Source organism: Pleurodeles waltl, chromosome 8 (assembly GCF_031143425.1).
Source record: "Pleurodeles waltl isolate 20211129_DDA chromosome 8, aPleWal1.hap1.20221129, whole genome shotgun sequence".
Classification (NCBI taxonomy): domain Eukaryota; kingdom Metazoa; phylum Chordata; class Amphibia; order Caudata; family Salamandridae; genus Pleurodeles; species Pleurodeles waltl.
The window spans coordinates 314,439,266-314,464,875 of NC_090447.1; the positions used below are offsets into that span (position 1 = coordinate 314,439,266).

A 25,610-nucleotide genomic window follows, 5' to 3' on the forward strand; every position below is an offset into this window, starting at 1 on the left:
CACCAAATCCTGAAAGGTATGCTTTCAGAATCAAGGCATACCATTTTTTTGCCAGATTTGGTATAATTCAGTTCAGCCAGTTTTTCCTGTATCAGAGAGCACAGTTTCCTATGGAAATTAATATAGGAAATCACAATTTTGAGAATCCCCCTTTCCCCTATTTTCTTGGCCTCTGTTTGACAGATAAGCACAAAAATTTCCATGAAGTGTGCAAGGTGGATAAACGATTTTTTTCCTCAAACCGGGCCAAAGTTTTTAGTTAAACAGAACAAAAACACTCTTTGTATGGAAACTATAACTTAACTATAAAAGCACAGAGGCGACTGCAGATGAGATACACAGTGAGATATATAGTCGTCCCAATTTCTCTAGTAGATTTAAGCATAAGTAAGTTAACCAAAGTATACTAAAAAGAATAGTTCATTCTTGGGAAGTTTAAAGATGACACACACTCACCACTGAAGCAAATGTCCTTACAAAATGAGTAAGGTCCGTGCCTTTAGTAATTCCATGCTAACTGCATTGCCCAAGTCCTTTCTCATTCTAGTCAAAGCCATCTTTCAATCCAAAGCCAGTTATTTCATCTTAGAATACATTTTAAAAACATCCTCCAGTTTTTAAGAGACTTTAAAATCTGCTGTCTTGCATGTAAGGTCAACATCTGAAAAATCCACTACATCTGACAAATCCACTCACTTCCTCCTGCAGCCCAGCAACCGTGCATTAAAAGCAAAAACTCACTACAACTTAGAACCTCCAAATTCAGGGCACCTGGAGCCACGAGGCAATGCTGTAAAGAGGTTGAACCAGCATTAGAAACTCACTTCTCTCATAACTGAGAACCCAACTCACACTTCACTATTTTGGGAAACTGAAACAACTCTTTCTGCATATGCACCAAGACTACCATTCTACTGAGAAACTTCACTCAGTGAGAATGCCACCTGCCCTTCCGGTCTTTGAAACATTTGATAAATGCAACATTCTCAAGTGACCAGACTAAAAATCCATATGGTTTTACCAGAACTATAACACTCTTATAATTATAAACTAATGTTATGCTGTCTGTTTGATTGGTCTGATACATTTATTTTTGGTTACTTGTGACACCCATTAGTACTGTTGATGCAGCTGCAATATGCAAATTCAATAAATAAATATTGGAAGGGGTGTGTCTAGAAAAAACAACATTGTGGATGTGTAGCTGAATGGTTACGCATACAAACCATGAGCACTTATTAAATATCCTGTTGCCGAAATCTTGCAATCCCAGGTGGAAACTGGGTAGTGATACTTATTACCCCAGGACTGCATCTAAAGAATAGAGTGTGGCTGTGACAGCTAGGTCTAGTGAGTGGCCAGAGACAAAGATCTGTTTGATGAGGGAACAGAGCTCTGTGAAGGCTGAGGAGCACAAAGGAGCGTGCGGTTTTGAGCACGTGATGGGAGCTCACTGGAACAGAATGGTAAAAACAGCAGAGAGACGATGACGGGAGTTGTGGGAGATGCACCTAGCCAGGGGTTCCCCGCCCCTCTGGAGCACCCCAGGAACTCGCATGGAGTTAGGCCATGCTAGTGAGCCTGTGGATGTGCTGCAGAGGAGCCTTGATTTTATGGAATGGGTGGTGACCCAGTTTGGCGGTGGGGGCATTATTTTACTTAATTTAGATTTATATTTATTTTAGATTTTTATAGGGCATGCTCACCTAAGGTATATATGTGCTTTACAATTATATAGTGATACAACACAGGGTCTCTTGGACCTGACATCCTTGGCTTGGTATTGTTCCCTGAAACCTTTTGCCTTCATTCCTCCTGTTTTCTTGAATTCGTTTTTGTTGGCTCTGGGACTCTGTGCACTTTACAGCTGCTAACCAGTGCTAAAGTGTTGGAGCTCTCACTTTCAAATAATGATAACATTGCCTTATACAAAATTGTCACATTTAATAAATTATAGGTCACCCCTAAAATAGGCCCTCACAACTCGCAAGGCAGGGTGCATTTTATTAAAAACACAGAAACTGTGGGTTTACGTTTGATAAGTCCTAGTAGTGAAAGTCCTTAAGTCGTTTTTCAATACTGTAAGGCCTATCTCTCCCACTGGCTAACACAGGGTTACCATATTATAAGTAACAAGTGCTAATTTTGGATTGGGAGCAGGTGAAAATATGTTGTTTACACCCAAACAAATTGTAATCTAAAATCCTCTTTAATGGTAAATACTGATTTTAAGTGGTATTTCTGAAAATGACAAGTTTAGAAAGTTGGAATTTTCCTGTCTCAGCTAACCTGTCTTCTGATAGTGTCCTGGGTCACATGACTGTAAATGGCCACTGCTGTTGGGGGTTTGTGTATTCCAACCAACAGTCACACAAAGGGTGCTTAGGTATGGCCAGGATGGAACATCCTACCAGGATGACTGGGGAGAGGCTGTACTCTGCCTCACTCAGACTTCCCAGGACTGTTCCTATTGAACACACAAAGGAACCTGTCACCAGGTCTGCCTTGCATTTTGTCACCCCCAGAAAAGTTTGAAGCCTTGACAGGGGAAGGGGAAGACTTTCCAGAACGAGATGTGGGGGTAAGACAGGGAGATCCTCCCACACAAAGACTGGCACCAAGTATAAATCGACCATCAGTGCCACTCTTCAGAACACTCCTGGACTTGTGGAAGTTAAAGAAGGAGGACAGCTCTCCTGCAAGAGGGCTACCCTGTTGCTTGATGGACTGCTTTGCTCTATAAGAAAGAGGATTGGGCATGCTTGCCTTTATCCCAGGCTTACCAGAATGACTCCAAGGGTCAGCTGGGTGGCCTCCTGGATGAGCTACTGGGATGCAACAATCTTCAGAGGCCTCCCTCTACAGTTATTTGAATGAAGGACTGAATGTGTCTATAGACATATTTTTGAAAAATTATTATTTTTACATTAACCTGTTTTATACCTCCAAAACAGATCAAATTCCAATCAACTACATAGAAAGAAATACCGAAACAAAGAACAAAATATCCCACAATAACCAAAGAAACAGGACTGACTTGTCATCTGAGTATCAGTGTTAATCAACTGTTTTGTTGGACTGCCCTGGCTTTTTATTTAGTAAAATTCCAAATGTAAGAAATCTAAGTAACTCAGTTACTAAGAGCAAGGAATATCAAACAAGTAGTAAACATCCCATAGAACTAAGGCTGTCTGTACTCAATGTCTTACAGAGTAAACCAGCTTGCTACTTTTTATTTAGATTTGTCATGGACATCACAACAGATACCGCTGAAGTGATTGACAATACCTATTTTTTCCTTATGACATGCCAGGTGCAAAGAGACCACCATTTTAGTCATGAACACATAGGTTGTGTTGCTTGTCACAATTCCTTTACAAACAGCACTGATAGTCACTTGTATGTAAGGTACCTACAAAATACAGGCACTCACAGGGTTTAGCATTAAAGGAAAATATTTATTTTGCACACTTAAAGTTATGTCCTTGAGTTAAATAGAAATGTGGGAGTATAAATTCTAGATTAAATTACATCACAGTGTCTTTTAGAAGGACGTTTTCAAAATAATTTTGTCTGTAAAAATTAATTTTAAATACATACTAGTTTATTCTTACCAGGCTGCTCAGCTGAATTACCACCGGAAGCTTCCGCAGACTGAATTTGCTGATTGTCTTCTGGTGGTACCAAAGACACTGGAGAGGGTGTTTCTGTAGAGGCAGATGCCTGTGTTTCTGAACTCTGTTCAGAGAGAGACTCCAATTCCATTGCTTGTGTGTCTGCTTCACCCTGGGGTGTGACACCTGAACTTGAGGTCGTTGGTCGATTAAGCCCACCTTACAAAAACATGGAATACAATTATTTTTATACAAAAACAATGATAAAATAGAAACTTGATCCCAATAAACACTGTAGATGACAATTATATACAAAAAAGAAATCAGTACAGCACATCTAACTTCAAACACTCAAATTATATAATTCTCTAACAAATGGAGGTGTTAGAGCCAGTTACAAAAACGCCACTTGTTATTTATGAAACCAGATAATATTTTTTTAAAAATCTCAATAAACAGCCTATAGGAGTAGCAAAAAATTGCAGGCATAAAAACAAAGTGAGAGAGAATAAAATAAAAAAAAAGACAGACTTTAGACGAAAAGTGCTAAAACTACAAAGAAATGAAAATGACAAAATTGCTTAGGCTAGCCATGCACAAGATAACGTTCCCTGAAGACTAAAGGCAAACAAAAGATGTATAAAAAAAGAAAAAGAAAAAAAAGAAGAAGGGGCAGAGCAACTGCAGTACAAAATTCAGAACAGTCATAGGGCTCTAAAGGCTACTAATGACACTTTTGCAATGGTTGAATAAAAAATCAACTCTGAGAAACAGAATCCCCACAATATAACAAATCTTTATAAAACAGAGATATCCTACATAGCAATTATATCTTTTAATCCTTTTATGGAAGGCTAATTACTGCTTTGAATTTATGCAACATACCAAATATGTATTTGTTATAGAAATTAAGTTTAACCACATGGCCCTTTTCTGGTTTTGTTCTTCTCCACATTACTGGAATGCTGGATCTGACGCTTGGCTGAATCTGATGATGTGTAGATAGCTTTTCTACTGATAAAGGTGGCAAATTATCCCAAGCCAACTGTTGTTTTTCAGTACTTGATTTACCCAGGTTCCCTGTTTAGGAATATAGGCAGGGATGGGGAAGTGAGAGCATTATATAGATTCTGCAAGATCAATGATCTTGATCATCATCCAAACTGATGGTCAGTTAGGCAAAGGTATTTTAAGGAACCTGTCTGCTTAAGTCGCTGTCTCTCTGATGCCACCTTTCTTCTATTGTGTTTCTGAGGAATCGGTTCACAGGCTAGGAATAGAAGCGAGTAAAGATGTAGAAGATTAAAATTATAATGAAGCTTCACTGAAGCAAGCATGTTCACTTTTGGAACTAACTAAGCAAAGTACATCCCAGAATTCAATGGATGAAATGGACATGAGAATTATGAGAGAGACATGGAAGACAGCAATGGGCCAGTAGAGGAGATCAAATCCCGGTCAAGAGGAGATCATACCAAGCAAAGAAAATGTGCTCCCTCACCTAAATCACATCTGTGGGGACCACTTGGAATCTTTACAACTCAGCCAAAACTGTTATGAACTTAAAAGGGGATGAAAGAGCTGACATTCCAGCAGTTATAATACTACCAAAACAGAGAAAGAAAAGGGATTGCAGGGTGGTGGGGAAGGGCCCTGGAGGGGGCACAGGGACAAACTGAGTCAGAGCTGTTGCACACTATGGTAGTGTCAGGACCACACAAGACCAGAGAAAGTGAGATGAGTAATGGAAAGTCTGAATCTGACAAAATCCCCAGGGCTAATAACCACACATATATGTATTTATAAACAGTTAACCACTTGGTTTGGATATAGAATTACTAGGTTATGTTCTTTTCAGTTTTGACGACTGGAGGAAGGAAGAAAGTGACACCACAAGACCGGTCTGTGCACAGCAACGCTCGATCCTCAATCCAAGCGAAGTTCACCTATATCTCAATCACAGTTGAAGAAGCTAACATACAATGCTCGGAAATTAATAGTCCCATTGTGGGGGAGCTCAAATGATCAGGAAGAGATATCAGCCTATTGCAAAAGACACATCTACTAAGGAAAGAATAACACAGACTATGATCTAAACACTTTCACACACAATACTACATAACACAACCCACCAAGAAAGGCAGAACCTCCATAAATTTCTGAGAAAAACAAATTTATAGAAAGAAAGGTCAAAATAGATAGGAGACAGATGGATGATTATGGTGGGAGAATTCTAGGGTCAACCACTCACTAGAGCAAACATATACGCCCAAAATATAGGGTTAGAGAAATTCCAGTCCAGAGGATAAATGACATTGTCAAGATATCAGACAACCCTGTCATAATAGATGCAGACTTTAATTGTGTACCGCACCTCAGAAAAGACAAGTCACAAATGCAAGTTGGGGGACATGAGCATTAGCAGCAGCTAGCGAAACTCTGTTTAGAGAATTTGGTCTACTTGACTCATGCAACACAGACACTTCAGACGGACTTCTCCAACTTCTCAGTGGCTCACCAGACCTATGCCTGAATAGATAGCATCTTGATTGATTGAAGAATGTTTCAGTGGATCCTAAAATTAGATCAGGGCCCCCAATCGATATCAGCTTATGACCCAATACAACTCATAACAGATTGGGCTGAAAAAGATGGGAGACAGATAAGAAGCACCAAGCATCTGAATGATAGCCACTTGCAGGGCCCAATCTTCACGCACAAAATTCGTAAAACCATAAAGGAGTACCTTACATTAAAAAACACTAGTGAGCACAACCCAAGGGTGGTGTGGGAAGCTCTTAAAGCGGTAGTGAAGGAAGTATTTATCTAAGAAACAAGTCATCTGCACTGTACAAGGTAAATTTGTCTTGAGGGCCCAGAAGAGAGCTGTTACTTCTGGAGTAAAAATGTAAATCAGCCCCATCAACAAAATCAGGAGATACCTTGTTTCAGTCAGGAGTCAAATACTTACTGTGTAATATGGTAATGGTAATTATTTCTTTGCCAGAGGAGGTGTGGGCTTGTTTAAGGGTGGCAACAAAGTTGTAGCCCTGCTCGCCAGTAAGCACCAATCAAAACTGATGCAGGGATATACTTGAGAAACTAGGAGCAAGGGAGGAGAGATACAAGCAATGGATCCGGGCAAAGTGCAAGTGCTCAGTGCTTACTTTATCCAGCTTCCCCGACAGTCTCCGTGGGCTATAAAGACATACCTGCAAACGGTCATCTTACCTACCGTGCCTACGAAGGATGACGAGCGACTGAATGTCCCATATCGGCTGCTGAAGTCCTTACAACAATTACAAGCCTCAAAGTTGACAAGTCTCCTGGCACATTACTGTATCTTTAAACAGCTCATTTTTTGTGGGAGCTACTATTTTCCTTTTTACTTAAGCAAGCTACAAGTGGGTGTGTGTTTCCAGCTATCGCTCTCATGTGCTTCTGGGCTCCAGGAGTATACCACCCACTAGTGCAGCAGGTGCAGTGGCACCGGGACCCACTGAACCATGATAGTGCTGCATTTCACTACCTCAGCAGCAAAGGGGCCATTTTCCCCACTTGCACAGTGACCCTTGGCATCCCTGTTACACAACTGCTGTTTTACTTTAATCCTCTTTCTAACTCACATATCTTTCTATATCATATCTATCTGTACCTCCTTCTCCCTCAGCCTCACGCCTTTTACTATACTGTTCTTTTTATTTCTCTGTCTGTCCCTCTACCCAGCCCTATCCATGTCTCTTAATCAGCAGGGCCAAAGGTAACTATTTATCCAGAAAGGTACAGACAAATACAGAGGACAAAAGTGACAAATCAGGGGGAGAGAAATTAGGAGGAAGTTATTAGATTCTAAACCAGTAGAATGCTGAAAACCCTCCAAGCAGTATTTTGATTTTTCCTGTTGCAGCAAGAAGACCAGTAGTGAAGGAGGCTATGTTTGTGACTACAAATATTCTGTAACTAAAGCAACAATTTCAAGAGCTATGTGGATGTGTCTTATTTTAATATTATCCACCAGTCCAATGAACATCTAAAAAGTTAACATTAGCATGTTTTTCCTAAAATAGAAGTAACAGCCTGGTTAGACACTGAACACCACATAAAATGTTTTTTGTAGTTATACATAAAAAAGTCCAAATCCAAACTCAAAAAAATGACTATCATGGCTTGTTCTCTTGGTACATTTTGGCTGGCAGACACCAAGCAGCTTGACCTTTCGGCTGTTTTTGCACTGCCCATTTATGAAGATTTAATATACAAATCAATATTGTTTGGAATCACAAGAGCGTGAATGAGCCAGAAGGAGTGTAGTAAATTTAAAGCTGTTCTAAACAGGTGGGCCCAAAATATGTATTGCCTTGGGCACCAAAAATCCTTAAGATGTCTAATTTCTCTTTTTAACATGGACATTAAGATATTCTCTAAGAATCTGGCAACCCGCCCGGAGGAGTTGCTGCCACTCCTAATACACACTGATTAGGTAGGATTTAGCAATGCTGACTAGTGGCAACACCAAAAAGGCTCTTCACCTGACAGACCTAATGCGGAAACATCATAGAGAAGTAGTAATGCTGCCATTAGATTCAGAGAAAGCATTTGACAGGGTGGATTAGGGTATGATGACACAGTTAAGTGTTGGATTGATGCATGATACATCTCACCATGAGCCAGAATGCAAGCAAATGACAAAGAATCCCACAATCTCGACTTTCACCAAGATACATTTAAGATATCAGCTTTGGAAGATGACATAATATTGCCACTCACTGCATCCAGGCAATGTCTGTGGGAACTGAAGAGTTTCATTCCTTAACAGGACTTAACATCAATTTTCATAACTCTGAGAGGTTGATATTGACTAGGGGCAAATACTGGCCATTATTTTGCAGGTTGAGACCCCCTTTCATTGGACACTAAATGGACTAAACTATTTAGGGATCTTTTTGACTCCCAATCTCTATGAACATGCCAGGAGCAACTTTAAAACCTTTTTGAAGGGAATCAAAGCTTTTTTGAGCTCTTGTTACAATCACACCTTTTTGTGGTTGGGGAGAATAGCTTCCCTTAAAATTATGACGTTGTCCAAGATTCTATATATGTCCCAGGCCCTACCCCTCCCCCTTTCCTCGTGAGAAATCTCTCAGCTACAGGATTTATTTAATACCTTCTTCTGTGGTGGTAAATGTCCCATATGCACAAGTACATATGTATAACACCTCTTAGACAAAGAGGCCTGGGCATACCAGACTTGCATCAATATTGCCAGGCTGCCCAGGTGCGCTACTTGATTGAATGGCTTTTTGGAGAGACAGACAAGATATGGTGCTTTATTGATCGGAACCTGGCAGCTTGCCTGCTGGAATAAGCCTTCTGGGCCCCGAAAAAGCAACATTGTTCAAATTTGTATATATTCATCCTGTAAACAGCGTACCATTAGCGACCTGGGATAGCCTGATGAGGCACTAACGTCTCACTTCATTCCCATCTCCCATGACACCCATTGTAGGAAACGTAGACATCTCCCTAGGGCAAGATAGAGCTCTCTTCAGGTATGGAAAACGCAGATACATTTCAGGCTTCTGGACTTAACAGGGAAATTTGTTCATCTGAGAACATGAAGAATACATATTGTGTCCCTGAAGGAGAGCACTTTCACTACTTCAGATAAGAGTCTTGGTTACAAAACCACACAACCCCACATAAAAGAGGGGGGCCCATAGCCATTCAAGAGATTTAAAATATCCATACAAACACTAACTACCACACAACATCTGAGCTTTAGAATCTATGCAATACCTACCACGAAACCATCTAGTTTGACCTTTCCATAGCAACAGCAGTGTGAAAAAACCTTAATATTTCATTAGGGCACAAACAACAGGACCACATATTCACACGGTCAAATAACTTTGCACACCATATACCCTCCATAGGATAAATATATTGGTGGCGCTACACTCCACCGTGCCTGAGGAAGATATACAGACCATGACCTGCTGGGGACAAACGAGGAACAATCGAGGGAAAAGAGTACAAATCTGCCTATACTATGGCCATGGCTGAAATTCAAGAATTTCTGGGGAAAGTGCTAAACCTTATATCCCACATTGAAGCAGGAAACACAGACAGAAACCCAGCATCCATTATTCTAAGGATTGCAATAGTGGAATCCTACCCATTACGCTTAAATGGAATAGAATCTCCCACTTGCTACCTGCTGATAAATGTACTAGGACTGTGGGGAAGCACACTGTCACCAACTATATACCTATTGCTTTAGAAGTTCAGTCTTCTGCTTGCACATGAAACAAAAGCCTATAACTTGAAAAGGAAGTCCTTTGGGTTCATCAGATCGAGGCCTGTCATACTTGAAAGTCAAGAATGGAGGACTGTCCTGTCCAAGCAGGATTCTAGCTGAGGCCTGCTGGACAATGAGAAATACATTTTAAAGAAGTCCTATGCATAGTTCAAAAAGACCAATTCCTAGTTGAGGACATCACTGGGGAGTGGTTATGGGATGAGGGTGGTTGGATGGAAGGGGGGTTCTGTATGTTGGAGACAGGTACTCCTGCATTGTTTTGTTACAAGAAAATTCAATACAAAGTATTGAAACTTAAAATCAGAGTGACTCTGACCCTTTTAATTTGAGGGTTCTTTGCTTTTCAAACATTGTCTGGCCTACTCCACTCCTGTTGTTCCCCCAATTACAGCTTTCCTTGCAAAGAGGGAATTGGCACTCATATACATCAGTGCAGAAAAAACGAGTAGTCCACTAATGTGTTTACCCAGGTGTTTGGTAACATTTGTATTCAAATGACAAAGACTGCCAAATGAAGAATAAAGCTGTGTGTTTAACTCAGTTATCGCATTCTGGAAGATGCAGTTGGAGGAAAAGGGATTATGAAGTTACTGCTCTGACACTGAATAAGCAGTTTCCCTACAGACAACCCGTGCATTACAGTAAACTTTATCAAGTTAAGTACTGCCAATTGGAAAAGATAGGAGCATACATTGAAGGGTTGCATTATGAATTCCTCTATGCATATTTTGCAAAATGTACAAGTATTAGAGCAGAGGGCAGGTTTAGCTCATTAACCTGTTTTACAGATACACATGCAGAGGCCTAAGTTTTTTCCTTTGGCCTGGCAAAGCATTGACTGTTGCCTCACGGCAGCTGAAAGATAAGGGGGGAAATGTCTGGCCTTCGCCAGGAGATGGAAGATCGATAAGGAACATTTGCTACGGGTGCATGGAATCGTCTATTGCACAATCCTGATTGGGGTTGTGGACAGGAAGCCTGAGCTGGAGTTTCTGTCTTGCTTTCCCCCATGTATGTTTTGTGGGAAACCCACAATGTTTGGTTAAGCTTAAACAAGTTCAGACAGGGGGCCTTGCCAGATTTGTCCAGGGGAGGGACTGTTTGTTGAAGTGTTGGGAGTTTACTTGTTTGGGGTCACAATGACTGCATCGAAATGTTACGCAAATTGTCTCAATTGGGGGTCTCGGGTGCACGAGCAGTGGTGGGAGATAGGCTGTCAGTATATCCAGATCATTTATCACTAGTATGACAAATTATAAACTGGTGCCTGGAATATTAGCTGCATGCATACCATCTCCAAGAGATATTAAGTATTCTCATATTTAAATAGACCGGGCATACCCATAGCGTTACTACAAGAGATCCATCTAACGGCCCAGGAGGCAAGGCCAGGTATATTATACTAGTTACTCTGCTCTTGCTACGGGGTTCTCATCTGGGTAAGAGTGGGGGTTCCCTTCCAGTACAAAGCACATGTGGATCAGGGCTCTTTTATAACAAGCCTGTCAGGGAATCTGGTGCAGCACTTGACACAAACTATAGTGATTGGGGGCGACTTCAACTGTGTGGCAGAAGTAGGGATGGACAGATCACACCCTCTGCTGAGAGATGCATCAGCAAGCAGATTTGCCTGGACGTTTTCAGAATGGCAGAGAGAATGGGGGTTAGTGTACTCATGGCTAGTGACGCATCCTCTTGTCAGAAATGATTCCTATTTCTCTAGCTTATATAACTTACACGTGACTAGACACAATTCTGTGCTCCCTCGATGTGCATGGTATAGTGATGAACGCAGAATACTTGGCCCGCACGATTTCAGACCATAATTGTATACTCCTGAGCTGTGACTGGCACAGTCCTAGGACTAGGATACCCACCTGGAGGTTAAAACCTGAAATGTTAGAAGCTCAAGCAGTTAGGGAGAAATTCAGGCATAGTATAGAAGACTATTTTGAGACCAACGAAGAGACAGCCTTGGACACAGAGTGGGAAGCATTTAAAGTCACGCTGAATGTCTAGCAACGGTGATAGGAGTGAGGAGGACCTTAGAGAGGGAAGTACAGGATGCTGAGGAGAAACTGCACCAGATAGAGTGTCTGAGGCCGAAAACCCTGACAGGCAGCAATCCCTATTAGATAAGAATGAGGAAGTAGCAGCTAGAGTAGTGAGACTCCGCGGCTTTGACTATTGGAGATACATGGAACGAGCGCATGCGGAGAGGGATCAGGCAGGCACAATTCTGGCCTGGCTGGCCAATCCCGCAAAGAGAGGGACTCCAATTTTGGAACTGGAAACAGATGAAGGGAGCCAAGAATTTAGACAAGAACAGATTAATGACTGTTTCCTTTGGTACTATACACAGTTATACTGGAGCGTGAACACTTGGGAAGTAAAAGCAGGAAGGGCATACCTATACTCATTAGAGTTACCATCTCTTACTTATGAGGAGGCTGCAACTCTGGGGAAGGTTATCACCCAACAGGAGATCAAATCAGCAATAAAGGGTATGGCACATGGGAAAACCCCTGGGACAGATGGCTTTCCAGTGGAATGGTACATGACTTACGCAGACCAACTGGCACCTAAATTTTAGAAACTGTATAATAAAGCCCAGACAAGGGTCTGCTTGTCTGGTACTACTCAGGAAGCATTGATAGTGCAGTTATTGAAACCTGGCAAGTCCCCTGGGACTATAGAGCCTACCGCTCCCTTTCAATGCTAAATGTTTACTAAAAAATCCTCAGTAAAATATTGGCCACGCATCTGATCCCCCACATATCACGGCTAGTGCACCCAAATCAGGCAGGGTTTGTACCTGGGCGTTATCTGTCCCTCAACATTAGATGTCTTCTCTCCATTCTAGAACAAGGGCCCCCCACCGACTTTTGGAGGGTCAGTGGTCATGGTTGTTGGTAGAGAGAAGGAGAGAATGTGTTTGATAGTCTTGAGTGGGACTATTTGTTGGCGGTAATGACACGGATGAGACGGGGGAGGGGCTTTGTGGCCTGGACTAGGCTATTATACACGGACCCACGGGTACGGACAAATAAGGTGAAATCACATTGTTATAGGGTGGAGAGGGGAACATGACAGGGGTGCTCACTTTCCCCCTTGCTTTTTGCTTTGGCTGTGGAGCCCTCGCAGCTCGGGCTCGGTTGGCAACGCATTACAGAGGACTGAAAGTGAAAGGGCACTGCCACAGAGTAGCATTATATGCTGACGATATTCTGCTATTTTTGCAAGATACTGCGGAGGAGTTGGCTAGGGCTAGGGTCATGTTGGAGGATTTTGGGCAGCTATCAGGCCTTAAAGTGAATTGGCAGAAATTCTGGGTGTTCCCAATGGTTGCGGAAGTAGTATCGCCAAACGACTTAGTCTTTCTGCAATGGGTCCAAGGTGTGTTTCTTACCTGGGCGTTAGGATATACCATGATCGCGCGGACCTATTTGCTGGGAATGTTGGTAGAGCCATGCATGCCCTTAAAACTAGTATAGAATTTGGAAAACGCTCCCACTGTCAATCTTAGGCAGAATAGCACTGTTGAAGATGAACGCCATTCCCGGTCTCCTATATTATTTTGGAGTGCTCCCCTTGTAGATACCCCGAGTGATTTTTAGGGAACTGGATTCGACGATTATATCATTTATATGGGGCTCAGTCCACAGACAAGTAGCACTGACTACACTACAACTGCCAATGTGGGAGGGGGGCCTAGCGGTACCAGATTTTGAGGGATACTACCTGTCGGCCCTGTTGCAGTTGTTTGTCCAGGTGGATTGCTGGTAGGCTCAGACCAGAGAGAGAGATAGGCCCTTTTGTGCCAGGAATGACCGACTTAACAAGAACATTACTGTGGGTCAGGCACACTTCCACAACCAACACTGAGGAATTCAAACTGATTGTTAGGTGCTGGGATAGATGCCTGCACAGGGCCCATATTAGAGTACCATACTCGCATGACCTACCAGTAATACTACTGAAAGCCATTCCGCATGGAGGGGACAGGAGAAATCTGGAGACCTGGGAGGAGGAGGGGGCTTCTACCCTGGGGGGCCTCTTTAGGGATGGGGAAATGCTTTCATTGGAGGATTTTGGAGCAAACTATAATTTCCTTAGGGGGAACTTCTTATATAGAGCAATTACCACTGCAATTCGCAGCCACTGGAGAAATGGTACAGTTGAGCCACCCGCAATGGGCAGCTGTGGATATATAGCCCTCTCCTCAGGTATTATGAAAGTGGATTTCTGTTTATACAGGGCTATGGGGGAGATTGCCGCTGCCTGCCTGAAAAGCTGAAGACTAACTGGGAGAAAGGCTTGGGTACCCGGATATTGGAGGAGGCCTGGGACACTCTACTCGATAGAATACCCAAGGTATCATGAAACGCTGGTTTTAAACTGATTAATTTCTATGTGCTGCAGCAAGCATTTTTGACTCCCGAGTGAATACAGCAGTATTTTCAAGTAGGGGAAGTGGGTTGTCCTTGATGTGGAGAGAATGGGGCGGGCTGCTCCATATGTTATGGAGTTGCCCACAGCTGCATCAGTACTGGAAGGGGATCACAACGTTGCTGGCCATAGTCCTGGCTAGGGACATCCCTTGTAAACTGGGGCATTGTCTGCTAAGCTGGTTCCCTCATATTTCAAAAAATAGAATTACCAGCAAGTTTCAGGTCTATGCTTTCCTAATAGCGAAGCATGAGATATTGTGCAATTGGAAAACAACAGGGGGCCCCCAACTACTGCGATAGCGTAACAAATTGGCAAAGTGAGCAGCAGTTGAGGATGAAGTGCTATTGAGGGAGGCAAACAAGGGGATTGGTTTCCTGGAGAGGACACGTGCATGGGAAGCCATAGCGACTGACATTCAGGCCGCTGCAGTAGATGATGCCGCATCACCCTGAGGGATTACACCTGGAGCTGCTGAAAATGGGACTGCGAAGATGTTTTGGAGTAGGGGATGGTTGGCTCCTCCTCTACCCCAGCGATTAACTCTTTGTGTAAATAATACGTATGTCACTGGGTACTGTGCAACCGAAGGGCCCTCCCCGGATGATACTGTTCTGAAACTTACTTTATATGCAATCAATCGGGGGGACTAAATTGTTACTGAAGATGGTTGCGGAAGGCTAACAGTGGGCATCAAATGTGACACATGCAATAATATGTTTTGACACACTTAATTTGTAAACTGTGCACATTGTATTTCTGCCTTTACCTGTATAAGGAACCAATGATGCAAGTTTGATGTAAGTTTGGGCCTTCTGCTTTATTGAAAATGTATAAAATGTGTTTACAAAATCAAAAACGAATATCTAAAAATACGAAATAAGGGTAGAGGGATGTACAAACCAACAAGGACTGGACCTCTGTCATGATCTTGAAAGATAGCATCTCCCTTATAGTACTGTTTTTATTTTTTTTCAGAAACAAGTCTAGTCATTGTTTTAAACCCGACTTTCAGTATGGTAACTTATGATCAAAACTGTTTGGACTGATAAGTATACCTCACCATCTGGAATTGAGCTCCTGCTTTATGATGTAAATAAAACCAGGGTGTAGTCTGCAGGGGCATGGAGTGAGAGGCATATTTCACGCTCTCCGAGCCCACAGGGTGTCCTTTAGAGCTTCGGGTCAAATAGTCAGACCTCTCTATGGCTTGCCTCCTGCACTCCACTGGGTGTGAAGTCTGCCCCAGGGATCCCAACTTCAGCATGTTGGGTGGCATCGAGCCGGCACCCTTTCCTCAAGGCTACCATTTTGCAAAGGCTAGTCCGCCCTGCTATTAGCAGCAGCCCATCTCCAGCCATCAGAGCACCATCCCCACTGGGATCCACAGTGCTGCTCCCCACAGGGAGAGAGCGGTGGTCCCCAGAGATACCTCAGAAGCAGGGATAGCCGGACAGAGATGACGCAGGATCCCCCTCCGGGAGACTAAGACCTTGTGCCCCAGGCGTCTTGCCATGTGCCTGGCCTTGCGGGGAGAGAAACAGAAGCGGGACCGGCAGGGTGGAGTTGCCGTGAAGACATCTCTCTCTTGGGCTACGCCATGTCTCTAGCCCATGGCCCGAGAGCACTGCACCAAACAGCCTACAGCTGACATGAGAGCAGTAGCCAGTGAGCACCTCCATCAGAAGGTAGGAGACAGCCCACAGCGCTCACCAGCTGCTGCTTCTCCTGACATGCGCGTACCCCTGCGGGGGAGCAGTTACTGTGAGGGATAAAACCTCTTGCATGTACAGTGGAGGTGCCTGAATAGTGCACGCCTCCAGCTCTATCACTAGGCTTGGCACCATCTCCTGCATCACCGGGCCTACCTTGAAAGCTGTTCACACCTGCTGTGGCCTGCAGCAAAGTGGACACTGCTGACGGGGGACCACAACCCCCATCATTAACGCCACCTCAATGCACCAGCCCCCGATACCATGGCTACCTGAAGCGATGTCGGGAGCCCCCTCACTACTTCACTGCTACGAGTCTTGGGAAATTCTTGGCCTCACCTCATTGAAGAATGGGCCCACAGTGCAATCTATGCGATGATTGGAGAGACCTTATAGTTAGGTGGTTGGGGCCCCCACCTAATAATACAACTATTGCTGCTTGCTAGTGAGTCTGTATTGAGTGTATCTCCTTCGCCAGGGATTCACTTGCTAGGATACTAACTCTCCTGCAAGAACCTAGGTGGTACACACAACGCCTCTGGCCACAGACACCTTTTATAGATCGCATCCGAGAGTGGAAAGCACCACCATAACTGCACGACCCACATGGAACAATCCATGCCTAATGGCCTATTGGCCACTCTACCTCAATTAAAGGGTGAATATGTTTGTTCTAGCCTTCGCCGTCAGGTAAATTGAGCCTCATCGCTTAGAAACACTATTCCCACTCGGCCAAACACTTGAAAGACTCATATCTTTTTATGGTCTCCGGCCCTCCCTGTGCCTTTCCTATTGCCCACTCTCACAATAGTGCACAGGATGCCACGCAACAAATCCATCAAGGACATACTGGTGCCCTCACTATGGAATAAATCACCAACGGGGAACACCAAATCGCCTGAGAGAAGCCCAAGTATTGAGATGGATAACCTTACGCCCACCCCTATCTCGCAGGAATACCTGTTGAAGTTCCTACATGAAATAAGCTCGGAGATTGGTCATCTCAAGACAGATCTCAAAACTAGCCTCCGAGATCTAAGAAAAGACGATACAGAACTAGGGGACAGGGTTGACAACATAGAATGCACCACTGATGCGCACTATGAAGATCATGAAATGCTGTGGCAATGAATGGCAGTCCTTGAAGAACAACAAATTGAACTTCAGATCAAACAAGAAGTTCTGGAAAACAGAAGCCGCCGTAATATTATCTGCATAAGGAGAGTGCCCAGTAGTATGGAAGGAGACCCCATTATGCCATTTACAGCAGACTTACTACATGCAATAAGAGGCAACATGGAACTTCCCCTTCCGAGACTAGACAGGGCGCATAGAGTAGCCTCTGGCCTGGGATGCCCTAATGTAATGCCTGATATTTTAACCAGGGTCAATTTTTTCACAGACAAAGAAGACATTTTGCGAATCTCTAGGTCACAAACGGAACTAACTTATAAAGGACGCACAATTCAATTATATCAAGATCGGTCCCTCACCACACTCTGCAGAAGAAGGGATTTTAAAACTGTGATGGACAGGCTTAAGGACATGAACATTCGATACCAGTGAGGCCATTCCTTTGTTTTGCTGTTCACATGGGAGGGCAAGCAACGCTCTCTGCGCTCAATAGAAGAGACTAAACGCCTACTGGGCCTAGAACAAACACCGGATCACAATAACCCATCTGCCTCAGGCTACAGAGCCCAGAGTGAGATCTGACCTGAGTAAAGCCTTGTCGGTCTCCCAAACATCCAATGGAAGAACTCTCATGCAAGGCTAAACGCAATATCATCCAACACGTGAAAACTATGAGCACAGGCCCTACCCTCCTTCCTCCACCCTGTGCTCCCCCTGAAAATTGACTCCTGCCTCTGCCAATAGGGAACTGCCCTATCAGGGGCAAACACTGACACCCATCACTGCACTGGACACTGAGTCTTTCACATGGAGGCTCGGAATAGTGCAGTTCTGAAACTTGGTGCCACCCCATACTCATTGACATTTGCTGGTAGCCCACCCCATCTGACTCGCATCCTAAGAGAGTGACTTCTCATCCAAGATCTGTGCAACCCCATGCCGGAACCTTTTAATTGGGCCCGGTTTGCCCTTTTGTAATGGTTTTGTTATTTTTGCCTTCTCTTACAGGTCTTATTGCCTACCTGTTCAGACATTCCGATACCACCCACCACTGAGGTGCACTCCTTCTCCTACCAAGCACAGTCATGCTTACTTTTGCTTCCCTCAGCAGGTCGGCTCCCCAAACTCTCTCCAACACACTCTAGGTGGCATCACGGGGAGTGGGGATGGAAGGAGGGTCCTTGGGAATAGGGAAACACTGCTTACTCTTCCCCATTAGGTCCTTACAATGCTGCTTTACCCCTCAGCCGCGATTCAATGCCAGGAAGTACCAAATGACGGCCCCTACACATATGAAACTTATATCCCTCAATGTCTGAGGTCTCAATTCCTCTAACAAACATCGACACGTATGGAGATACATACTGCAATACGAGCCTGACATAGTCCTCTTACAGGAAACGCACCATTTAGAGGGAGACACCCAAAGAATATCACATCCGGGTATCCGAAGCGCTTCTGCAGACATTAAAACAAAGGGGGTAGGAATTCTATGCAAATCAAGCTTTTGCCCTTCTGTGCCCAAAGTAGCCAGTGACAAGGAGGGTTGCTTCCTTAATTTGCACATACAACGAGGGGGCAGACTTTAACCATATTTACCATTTACGCCCCTAATACGCCACAAGACTCATATCCCCGCAAATCTTTGCGGGAGCAACTAGAAGGGGAAAGGGATACCTGATCGCAGCAGGCTGCTTCACTCTAATCTGGGACCCAGTATTGGATAGGTCCTCTGGGATGTGTAAGGGTGTGAAAGCCATGCCAGCTCAAACTAAACAGGACATTACAGACCTAGGCTTTTCAGATGCATGGCCATACTCCCACCCCAATGAGAAAAATTACACCTTTTATTCCCATGTACACTCCTCCTACTCACATATTGACACAATATTGGTCACACATTAAATATTATATACCATATCCCTGGCGGATATCTCAGACATCTCTATCTCGGACCACCCCCATGTTGAACTCCTCTGGGATGACTTTCCCCAGCATCGGCGTTTGTCCTCACGCCTGCTCAGAGACCCCACTGATGTTACTACTATCCGTCAGGGAATAATAGACTACTTCACTACTGACATTAACTCTGACATTTCATTTCATACATTATGGGATGGGTTCAAAGCGTATGTATGAGGAATTATTACCTCCATAGCTATAGTGACGGAAAGACAGGACCGACTGGTGGAGAATAACCTAATCATAGAACTTAAAGGGCTAGAACAACGTGACAAAGAGAGCCCGTCACATCGCAATAAGCACCAACTTGCCTTGTTGCGGGGCCAACTACCTGCCCTCCGTACCAACAGAGAGAAGCAGGCCTTATTGGCCCAAAAGCAGAAATATTATGATGGGGCAATAAGGTAGGCACACTTGGAGAGCGAGCACATATTACAAAACTCCCCGACGGGGAACAGGGTTGGGCAATTTCTGAATGCAACAAACAAAAAATAATATGCAACGACTATCAGATGCTCTACCAAAGCAACAATGCCTCAAGAGGACAGATCAATACCTTCCTGCAGTCCTGTGACTGGGATGCACTGCCGAGAGCACACTAAAACCTCCCTGAAGGTCCCGTCATTCAAGAAGAACTTTGAGCAGCAGTTAAGGCCTTACCACTAGGAAAAACCCCAGGTCCCAATGGGATGCCCGTCAGCTTCTAACGCTTGTTCTTTCCCGATCTCCAACCGCAACTTCTTGACCTCTTTAACTCCTATACACATGAGGCTGGACACACGCCCTCCATGATGACAGTGGAGATCACTCTTATACTCAAACCTGGCAAGGACCCGACCCACTGCACTTCCTATCACCCTATTTCCCACCTCAATACCATTGCCAAACTGTTCACTAAAATAATAGCTACAAGATTAGACAAATACCTTCTGGGACTCCTAGAGCCAGATCAAATGGGCTTTGTACATAGCAGACAAGGTGCGAACAATGTTCACTGAGTAGCACACTTGGTGAAAAAAGTACATCAACACCACATCGCTGCGTGCCTCCTCTCACTGGATGCAGAGAAGGCATTCGATAGAGTGAGCTGGCCATTCCCGCAGGTGGTCCTTCATAAAACGGGGTTGGGGCCTCGCCTAATATCTAGGATCATGGCAGCATACAAAGCTCTTACTGCAACAATACGCCCCAACGGGCAACAATCCCCGGTATTCCCCATCGGTTGGGTACGCTCAATGGATACCAATTATCACCTCTCCTGTTTGCCCTGGCAGTACAGCCTCTAGCAATCCTTATTCTCCACTCTCTTGCTGTGGCCGGGATCTTGTTTAGGGAACAGGAACACAAGATCAATCTATTTGCCAATGATCTATTGCTGACCCTGACTAAACCCGAAGATTCCCTGCTCTGGCTGACATTCGGCAAACCTATGCAGACATCTCAGGCTTTAAGATTACCCTATTTAAGTCTCACTTTTTCAACTTTCCTATCCCGGCTCCGGACTTGCCACACCTCAAAACATTTGCACCATTTTAGTGGGCACAGGACACAATTAAATATTAAGGCCTCAACATCAACCCCATCTTAGAGTCCTGGACACGGGCGAACTGGCCCCAACACCGCTGTGACATTCTAACAGACTTACGACGATGGAGGTCCCATCATATCTCCTGGCTAGGCCGCATCAATGTTATAAAAATGAACATACTCCCCTGAGCTCTATACCTCTTTCAGATGCTGCCCACTCCAGTGCCATTAAGTGAGATTCAGCAACTCCAGAGAAACATCTGCTCCTTCATACGGAATGGCAGGCTTCCGCGGAAAAGAGGGGGACTACCATGCCCCGACTTGTTTCACTACTGCTGGGCTGCACGTCTGTGGTACATCTCGGAGTGGGTGGTGAGGGCCAGTGAAAAACACTGTTCAATATGGCCCGGGCAGTAGCTTGTAGATACCTTTTGGATCTGGCATAGCTGCCTAGATCAGCCCGACCGCGCAGTGTTCATCTCTTCACACCCACCAAAATAGTCCTCGACATCTGGGACAGGGTTGCCCTCAAGAAGGGCCTTATCAACTTCCTGTCACCTAACACTCCAATGGCACTCAATCCGGCCTTCCGTCAGGCCCTCTCACCTCAGACATTCACAGAATGGCACAATAGTGAATGCAGGGCACTTCAAGACCTCTTCACCGGCCCCTAATGAAAAAGTTTTATCAATGTAAACAGGAATTCCCTCTCACAGACAGAGCAAGACTGCAATACTGTCAACTACGACACTGGGCCATTCACCTTCACGTACCCAGACTGCCTCATTCACAGAGATTAGGCCTAAACAATGGGAGACCCTCTGGCAGGACATACCCAAGAAATACTGCAGTCTTTCCCTCGGGGAAACAGCTTACAAGCTGATGTACCATTGGTATTATGTTCTGAGACATCTAGCACAAAATCTACCTGGCACATCTCCCCAGTGCTGCTGTTGTAACCACGCCTTAGGTGATTTCTTACATATATGGTGGACATGCAGCCTTATTACTATTTTCTGAAGGGAGATACTAGGCCACATCAAATCTGTCCTGGGATACCCACTCCCTTCTAGCTATCACACAGTGATATTAGGTATACGCCTCTCCACCCTGCAATCTATGACACACACACTGTCTGGAGGTTCGTCATTTATATGCTGCATGCAGCCCAACAACTAATAGCTCTTTCATGGAAGACACAATCACCTCCATCCACGGCCCAATGGTTCACTCGACTATGGCATATTATGGCCATGGAATTACTCTCCCACCGTCTCCTCTATACTGAAAGTAAATTTTGAGTTATATGGCAATAATTACTTCAATACTTTACCTGCCTTGAGTACACGTTTCAATCGACCACGACTGCAGGCCTTACAACTCTTTGTCTGATCGTTTGCTGAGAAAACCGGATTTTAACTCATCAAATACACTGTACACTCCTTGAGCTGCACCACTGCTTCCACCCTCACTTTGCGCTATGACCTACATTCCCCCTGACATCTACCCATGGGAATGCCTACTGATAGCGACCTTGTTCAGGCTTGTTCTGTGTCTTTTTCTTGTTCCATGTTCTCAGCACTCTTGCCGACCAAGCACAACACAGTGTGGGAACAATAGACTCAAGGCTCTGCACTCTCCCACTTTGAACTGCCCATCAAACTTCTGAAATTTCTAGAAGACAACCAGAACAAGCTTAATATTCCACATCATAAAGCCTTTTGAATGTATGTTTGGATTGTTTTCTGTTAAAACAAAATATCAGTTAAAAAAAGTGAGTAAATAAATCCACCACACACACTTTGGCAGGTAAGTTTAACCATAAATAGATTGATTGTGGAGCTGAAGAGATGCGCGACCACCAGAAAAGTTCCCACATTCAAAGATAAACATATAAAATCTGACAAGGGTTGGATTCCATAGCAAAATTCTGCACAAGGTGCAGAAGTATTGAAATACATCTCCTTCCCTTCTACATTTCATGACAATAGAAAGAAACATAACAAAATGAATGTACAAACATAAACCTAAATCACCTAGAAAGTAATAAGAACGTTAAAATAATAACATCTTTGGCAAAGCATATTGTAAGCCAAAAACTCCCCATTAATGTCATTAACAGAGAAGGTCTATTGAACATAGGGCCTGATTACAACTTTGGCGGAGGGGGTTAATCCGTCCCAAATGTGACGGATATACCGCCCACCGTATTACGAGTTCCATAGGATATAATGGACTCGTAATACGGCGGACGGGATATCTGTCACATTTGGGACGGAATAACCCCCTCCGCTAAAGTTGTAATCAGGCTATTAGTCTTTAGGATATTCACGTGGTCTGTGAATTCTTACACATTCTGATTTAGGTCTACCAGAATCATTTGACATTGTTGTCTCCTTTGAGATTCCATATTATCCCATTCCCTTCCTATTTCGGGATACTGCATGAACATATATCCGCTACAGCTCTCTTCGTTATTTACAGAACATTCCTCTCCTCTCTGATAGAATGCCGCTCTACGTAGATTACACGGTTCACCATTCTCCAAAAGGACATAGAACTAATGTAGTTGTTTTACTTTGTATGGACCTCTAAATTTGGATGGACCTCCTACTACCCTACCAGATTTGACCTTTACCTAATCGCCTATTTTGATAGGTTGAGATATTTCTGGCCTTCAATCCATCAACATTGCACCTACCTTCACTTGCCACCCACTCTTTAATTCACAATGGCACTAGTCTGTGCACCTACCTCCTCTTTGCACCCACTCTTTCATTCACAATTGCACTAATTTGGACCAGGAACTCTTCCTCTCATCAACTAAAAAGCAGACACCGCGGTATCCACTTGTACGGTTGTGCGATACAACCAAACAACTCAGCAGATCTCTACATCCATTCTGCCCACATTTGCCATTTGAATGACTGCTAATCTGTGACCCTCTCAACTATGCCATGCCCTTGATGGTTATAGAGAGAAGTGCAATGGTGTGTAATGGCATAACATGTCAAATATTTTCTCATTTCAACTGAGATTGATTGGGTACCATTATCAGTTACTAGTATTGATGGAACACCTTCTTCTAAAAAATGTTTTTTTAATCATTGGATGGTAGCCTCAGTCATAATGTCTCTCAAAGATGTCACATGTTACCACCTTGAGAAAACATTACTGACCATGACTGCAAACTTGTTTTCAGTGCGTACTTCTGCCATTGGACCAACAAAATCTAAGCAAATGTTATGCCAAGCTTTTCCTGAATTATTGATCTGCGCCATGACTGACTTAGCCCCCATCTTCAATCTCTTCTCTCCCACTTTACAAATGGAGCACTTTTCAATCCACAACACTACCTGATCATCCATACCTGGCAACCAAAACTGAGCTTTGAGGCAACGCTGCGTCACACTCTGCCTTAAGTGACCCACATGAGCTGACGCTATGAGTTTGTTTCTCAACCCCATGGATGATATGAATCTTTCACCTCTCTTCAAGACCATGTCACTGGAAACTGACAGCTCATCCACAACTTTGATATAGGGACTGACTGACAGAGACACGTAACTCTCACTTCCCCCCATATTTATTATGCATAACACTTCCTTGAGAACATCTTCAACGTTCATTTCTCTATACCATTCATCAATTGTGATTACACATTCACCTTCCATAAGAACATCTTCAACTGAAGTCACTGCAACTTAACAATCACCATTAGATACTGGGGGACCGTCAACCAATCTCCAAACCACTGACAATCTGGACAGACAATCAGATTGACAGTTTTCCCAACCCTGAACAAGCTCCACAGTATATTGATATTCCTGAAGCCTTGCAGCAAACCTCGCAAGTCTTGCAGAGCCCTTTGCTGCTCCTCCCAGCAACAAAACTCTGACCGAAGGTTTATGATCTGATCTTAAAATGAACTGAGAACCCCATACTCTATTGCCCAGGCTGCTGTTAATGCTTCCCTCTCTATAAGAAAACAATTTTTATATGAAGGAGTGAGGGTCCTAGATGCAAGTGCTGTTTTTTCAACTGCTCCATGTTTATGAGAGAGAACTGCACCCAACCCTATGGCACCGACATCCACAGTAACTATGGATTTGAGTTTGATGTCAAATGGTACTAAAATACCTGCTCCACACACACTTCTTTTTTTTATTTTTACAAAAAACAATCTTCAAGGACAAGCATTTCTCTTTGTGGAGAGTTAATCCTACACCTGTAAGTCTACATAAAGCATGCTTCAGTACATCTTTGTGTTTCTTCACAGTTTCACCAAATATCAAAAAACAATCTTGGAAATCCAATATGATATCCAAGCCTTTGGAAACCTTAGTGACCATGCACTGAAAAATACTCGCTGACGATGACAAACCGACAGGCATGCGAGTAAACTGAAATGTTCTTTTGGTGGTAATAAAAGCTATCAAAGCTTTGGATTCTAGGTGAAGCTTTATTTGGTGGTATGCACTCTTCAAATATATTTTTTTAAAATACTTGCCACCTTTTAACATTAAATGAGTTCTCCAATATTCGGTAACAGAAAAGTCACCACACTTTCATTTAAAGAACAAAGGTCTACGCAAAATCTTACCCTTCCATTAGATTTTTTTTTAATTACTACCAATGATACCCAACCTGAAGATCTATGGTCCTTTCGTTGGCATTTACTGAATCATTTTTTCTTTACTTCATTATGACCTACAATAGGAACGCTCCTAAGTTTGTGCTGCACTGGTACAGCATTTTCCTTAAGGCAATTGTGTGCATATAACCTTTCAGGTGACCATGTCTGCCTTTAAAGACATGCTTTACACTATTCAAAATTTCTGCCATGGAATCTTCCTCCACCACAACCTGAGTAGGAACATTAGTATTAACTAT

The 25,610-nt window shown here is 43.7% G+C and overlaps 1 protein-coding gene across 6 annotated transcripts in view; it reads right to left on the reverse strand.

The window, feature by feature from the left end:
* The window catches only part of DCAF6 (DDB1 and CUL4 associated factor 6), a 622,202-nt gene that overhangs the window by 369,813 nt on the left and 226,779 nt on the right, over positions 1-25,610 (reverse strand). For all 6 annotated transcript variants that reach the window (XM_069204156.1, XM_069204153.1, XM_069204157.1 and 3 more), the window contains one exon: positions 3,615-3,833. In XM_069204156.1, coding sequence (XP_069060257.1) covers positions 3,615-3,833 — 219 coding nt within the window. The remainder of the gene's footprint in view (positions 1-3,614; positions 3,834-25,610) is intronic.